The sequence below is a fragment of the Pteropus alecto genome, unplaced genomic scaffold, assembly GCF_000325575.1.
Source record: "Pteropus alecto unplaced genomic scaffold, ASM32557v1 scaffold102, whole genome shotgun sequence".
Lineage (NCBI taxonomy): Eukaryota > Metazoa > Chordata > Mammalia > Chiroptera > Pteropodidae > Pteropus > Pteropus alecto.
In genome coordinates this window covers 1,889,948-1,895,901 of record NW_006432224.1, presented here as the reverse complement: position 1 = coordinate 1,895,901, position 5,954 = coordinate 1,889,948, and the positions used below count along the sequence as shown (strand labels likewise).

The 5,954-nt window shown below is 61.5% G+C and overlaps 1 protein-coding gene across 1 annotated transcript in view; it reads right to left on the bottom strand.

Moving 5' to 3' along the window:
* Positions 1-5,954, bottom strand: part of APBA2 (amyloid beta precursor protein binding family A member 2) — a 37,153-nt gene that overhangs the window by 15,092 nt on the left and 16,107 nt on the right. Inside the window, exon 5 of the mRNA XM_025043523.1 lies at positions 367-512. Coding sequence (XP_024899291.1) covers positions 367-512 — 146 coding nt within the window. The remainder of the gene's footprint in view (positions 1-366; positions 513-5,954) is intronic.

The following is a 5,954-nucleotide window of genomic DNA, read 5'->3' as shown; positions in this document are numbered from 1 at the left end:
CGACAGAGGCCAGAGGACGCAGGAGGGCCGCGCCCCAGACCACAGCTTCGCAGACCACGGCCCGGCCCCTCCGCCCCTGGAAACCAGGCGATCTGCCTAGTGCTGCACGTGCGTCCGAGTTGTCCCCGAGCTCGCGAACTGAGCACACGTGACTCCTCGCTGCCCCCGCAGGCGCCCCGGACGCCACGGACACGTGAGCCGGGAGCTGGCGCCGGGGCCCCCGCCCGGCACGGTTCGTCTGGCACCTGCGCAGTGAGCACCTTTCACGTCGAGCCGCGGGGCGGCCGGGGCGGTTCCTACGAGGAGCGAGCGGCCCCTGTGCCCGTCCCCTGCCCCCCGACAGGGCCCCTCCCGAGCCCGGCCCACCTTGACCCGGCTGACGGCCTCCTGGGCCTGCATCATTCTGATGTTCTTGGACGGGTTCCGCTCCGACAGCAGCTGGGTGGACCCCAGGTAGTTGGCGGCGAAGATGATGCCATCGATGAGGTCCTCTGGCTCGCAGGGCCCTGGAACTGAAGCGGCACGGTTAACGCCTTCCCAGAGGACGGAGGACAAGGTGGCGGGGGACGAAGGGGCAGGGCAGCGTCACCCGCCTGCAGCCAGGGGGCGGCATCCACCTCTCTCATCACCCCACGGTGCACAGAGCAAGCAAGCGCACGACATCGTCGCTCAGGCCGGAAGACACCGCACCAACTGTCGGACGGACGATTCCGGGACCGGGCCCCTGGGTGACCCTGGGCAGCGGTCACTAGTGACAGCCACGTGCTGTGCTCTGGAAGGCTCCGTTTCCCAAACGCACCAGCACTTCGCACCTGCCCCGAACCCTCTGGGGCTCAGGGCGGGGCTGGACCCTGCCCGTCGGCCCGATGCTTCTCGGGCCCTCTCCTGTGTGGGGGTTCCCGCTGGCCTGCAGCCCTCACGGGAGGCCGCGTGGACGCTCCCGCCCCCCACAGCCCAGGTCTAGCTGGATAAAGCCGTCCTGGCCGCCTCAGGCCAGGGACGTCACCAGACTTTCTGCCACCACGACACAGAAGGTTCTGTCTCTGTGCGATTCAACACGGGCACCGCGCTGGGGGTCGGCAAAGGGGCCGGGCGGGAAGCGCCTGGGGCTCTGGCCTCGGGCACGCGTGGCACAAAAACACACCGACACCGAGCTCGCTGAGCGGCCCGCAGTGAGCACGCTGCCACCCGAGTCGTGACAGCGGACGCCAGGCCGACCCTGGATTCAGGGCGGGTTTTCCAGACTGTTCTCTGCAACTTCGGTTTTCCTTAAACGGCAGGAAACGTGGCGCTCACGGCTGGGGTGCCTGAGGTGGGGGGCTGGATGTCACGCGAACCTCAGCTCTGGGGACCTTGAGTGAGAGCTCCGAACGGTCACAGCCTGTGTCCCGGAGCCTCGAGCAGCCTGCGGGTCACCCCAGGGCGCATGCGTCAGACTCTGGGAAATCATGGTGCAATTGAGCAGCTGCGTGTCCCATACACCCCGCCCCGGCCCCCGCCCCCGGTGGACAGAGCCGCTGCTCCCTGGGTCCCAGGGAGACCTGCGTGCGGGGGAGGGGGAGCTGGGTGCAGCCGGGTGCAGGAGCCTGGACTTCTAGGGGAGCCGTGCCAGGCGACACTGCAGACGTGCCAACGTCACCCAGGGGTGGCGGGTGGGGGGGCCAGGACCAGTCTGCGCAGGCCGTGGGAGGTGACCCGGCCCACGGATGAGGGCGGGCGCACGGAGAGGGTGGCCGGTCGCCAGGAGAAGGGGCGTAGCGGGGGAGGGGCGCCCATGCTGGCGGGAGGATGGAGGACCCCGCATGCTCCCTGGGCACGGTGACGAGGAAGCCAGCAGCGACCTTGCAGAGCTGTGTCGGAAGAGACGGGGCGGAAGCCAGCGGGTGAGCTGAGGGGCGTGGGGGGGGCGGAGAATGAGGTGGCCGCTCCCCGTCCTGGCTGAGGAAGGAAGACGACGGAGGGGTGACGTGGACACACGCAGGGCGGGACAGACGCGCCCAGGGGCAGGGACAGAGAGTGGAAGGTCAGACGGGGTGGTGGGGGGCTCCAAAGTGGGGGGCGACTTGGCCGCAGCTGGGAGGCGGAGCTGGAGGAGGACGGGGAGCAGGCCACGCCCAGATCGGCGCCCAGATGGGCAGGACGGCAGGCCCTGGGGAAGGAGGGGCGCAGTGTCACGGTGAAACCGGTCCTCGGGGCCCGCCTGGGGTGCGGTCTCCGGTCTGCTAAAGCCCGCCCCCAGCACGGCCACGCTGCGCCCGTGACGTCCCGGTCAAGGTGGGCCAGTGATCCGATGCGGCTGCAAACAGCAGACCCGTGGGACCTTCGGCGGGAGGAGGCCGTGCCCGGGCTTTTGGGACAGGTCGGGTCACCCCCGAAGGGAAGGGTTTGCACGTTCCACCCAATAAGCCACAGAGAGGGAGGGGTGCGGTGACGGCGAGTCAAGCACGGTCCGAGCCGAGCTCAACGCGACGCGTGGATCGATCTGCCCCGACGGGCCCCAAGCAGAAGCCCCTGGGAGAACCGGCTCCCAGGAGAAGCGGCACGAACACAAGAAGTGCCAGCGGCGGGCACAGGCGCACGCGGGTGTGGACGGCGGGCGGCTGCGCACAGCGCGGGCCACCTGCGTCCTCCGCCCCTCGCAGTGGGGACGTCAGCCCGAGCGCCGGGGTTCGGGATGAAGTGGAAAAGTGAACGAACACGGAGGAAAAGCTGTCTGATTCATTTCACTTTGGAGCCACGTGTTTTACACGATGCAGCAAAGTTAAATGCAAAAAGCGAGTTCCTGAGGATGAGGAGAAAAACGAATCTCTGGGCGTATCCAGGTACGACGCGGCCACGGAGAGGAGAGCCGTCCTCGCGAGCTCCACGCCAAAGACGAACATCGGTCTCCACGGTGTCTGCAACCACAGGCCTTGGCGACGCTGGCCTCGTCACTGTGACCGTCGTGTGGCCGGCGGAACGTGAGAAATGCGGAACCACGTGGGGGGCCTTCAGAACTGGGATTTGGGGCATCGTCAGAAGACGCAAACGTACAAGCCTACAGTCCTGAGGAAGCGTCAAGATAAATCGTGGTGCCCTTTGTCTTAAAAATACACACGTTTATCATCCCCAAATTTATCTCTAAATGTAAAGGGCCAGTTCGTTCTCTCGGTTTCTACGGGTCAGGGAGCTGGGGCTTCGGGCGCAAGGTCTCACGAAGCTGCAGCATCTTGGAACGTGGAGGGTCCGCTTTCAAGTTCATGTCCGAGGCGGCTGGCTGGAGACGCCAGTCCCGCGCCACGTGGGCATCGGGCAGAGCCACGCGCCGCATGGACTCACCGCACGGCACGTCGCCTCCCTCAGAGCCGGCGAGCGAGAGACCGAGAAGCAGCCACGGCCTTGTGGTGCCCGAGCCTTGGCAGTGACCTCCTCGTCTCTCCCGCCAAACCCTTATTTGTCAGAAGTGTCAGAAGCGAGTCAGTCCAGCCCATGCTCCGGGGTGGGGTCGCCCGCGGCCGCGATCGCCAGGCGCTCACGGGGGGCCGCCCCCCCACGAGTCCTGTCGGCAGCGACGAACGCCCAGCGATGCCCTGGTCAGTCTCGGACGCGGTCTCCTGGGGTCGCGCGAGCGGTGACTGGCTCTCGGCCTGAAGCGGGAGACGGTGGTGATGACCTTGCCTTATCCACTCACCCCCGAAAGCGAGGGGGTTCTCCCAGGGGACTGGTCCTGCTGACCGGCCTTGGAATCAGCCGCACGCGCTGGCCCAGTAAGGGTGACGTCAGCGACACGGCGAAACGTGCCGGGAGGCTGGAGGACAGCGCGCAAGGCCCCACGGGGCGTCTGCAGAGGCGGTTAGGGAAGCGCGCTCATTAAAACGCCATAAGTCAAGGGCACGAATCCAGGACGTAAACCATACTCGGGGGCGTCAAACACTCGACGAGGGGACATTCCTTCGCGTGGAAGAATCTCAACTGATCGGCGAAGAAGGAACGGTGGGAACAGAACGCCACGTCGCAGCCTCTGGTCCGTTAACGGACCCAGACGCCGGGCACCCACGGCCGCGAATCCGCGAAGGGAGACACGGCCGGCGAGCGCCTTCGGTGGAAAAGGCAGAGAGGGACGGAGAACTCAGCCAACGAGACTCAGGAGAAGCGGCAAGTCCATCGAGCAGCCTCACGCGTGGCTCCGCCGTGGCCCCCCGTTCAGATCAGCGGACTATAAACCGGGGCAGCGCGGACGCTGACCGGGACTTAGCGACACGCAGAAGTCCTTACTTTTACGCTAGTGGCGTTAATAATGTTGGGATCGATTCCTCTATTTCAGAGACGCGCACTTGCGACATTTAAAGAGGACACGTGAGGCCGGAGACCGAGGCTTTAGAACATTCCGGAGACGCAGGCCACGTGCGGGCAGGCGATGAGCCTGGCCATGGGCCATGCAGATCGCCGCAGTGTTCTCTCGGTCACTTTTCATGAGAAGATAATTAAATGGATGGAGCTTTCAAAAGGGTGTCACTTTCAAGGCCATTCGTATGTGTGACGTTACGTTGCGTCTTGCATTCTACCCAACCCGACTCGACAGGAGGAACGAGACAGAACAGGAAAGGCAGCAGCAAACATCGTTCTGAGCTGCGGATAGTATGATTAATGCCCAGAAAAAGCCCCCAAACAACTAAACACCTACTTTAAAGGAAGAAAATTCATTAAGGCGGTGGTTTCCAATTGAATACATCAAAAACTCAAGAGCTTTCTTTGCAGGTAAAAATAGCAACGGGGGGGGGTGCGAGAAATGAAACAAAAGGTAAGATTTACAAAGACAATGAGAGGGAAAAACCACCAAGGAATAAACCGACCACGTGGGCGCTGAGCTCTTACGAATAACATTTTGTCAGGAAGCTTGAATAGGTGGAAACACGAGGCCCTTTGTGGACGAGAAGATTCTGCGTTGTGAAGCAGACACTTTCCTCCTACGTAAGTAAATTTGATGCAAGGCATGAATTCGATAAAGAAAAACAGGAATTTCTGTCGCATAACTAGATACGCAGATTCTAAAGTTTCTATGGAAAACTAGACATACAAAGTGACCCGGGGGAATGGGGGTGAAGGGTAGGGCCTGGCCGCAGCGGGGAGCCGAATGCCCTGGGGTGGCCCGCAGACAGGGCGGCCAACCGCTCAGGGTGACGGATCTGGAAGCGGACCGAGAAGCACGTGGCAGTTTGCTGCGTGATCCAAGTGGCATTTCAGGTCAGCGAGGAAAAGGCTCATTCACATAGTTTGGGTAGAGCCGATCGGCTGCTTGGAATAAAACGCTTACAGTGTAACTTCCTCTAATCCGTATACCGAAGTAAATACCAGCTCTATAAAATATTTAAACAATTTAAAATAAAATCGTAAGAGTTTTACAATAAAACTGTATTTAGAACACTAATCTTAGGAGTGCGAAGGTCATACTAATCTCAAAAACTCAGGAAACCTCAAAGAAAAAACATGAGGACAGTTGGCTACGTCGGATGTTCAGCGGAGTAAAAAACGTACAAAAGTAATTAGAATAATGTTTGCAACGTAAATCAAAAGGCTAATCCTTTATATGTAAAGAGCAGTACAAATCAATAAGAAAAAACCCCCAAAATCCAACAGAAAAATGGGCCAGAGGAAACAGACCGGAACCGGTCCACACCCGCTGTCCGCCCACGCCGCCGGCCACGTGCTGCTACTCGGAGAGTTAGGTGGACGGTGCTTGTCGTCTCCGAGATCCAGCAAGAAATCAAAGAGCAAAGTGCAGACCCCAGCCCCCCGGGCCAGTGCCGCATCTATTTTAAGCAAAAGGTCCGTATGTACGTGTCCTTGTAGACGTCCAAGAACTTTCCGGAAGGATTCGCAAGAACTCTCACGGCGGCTTCCACTGCAGAGAGGGAACGGGGTCTGGGGTGTGCGGACGGAATTCCGAGCGGCGCCCCAGGGGGGACCTCACCGCC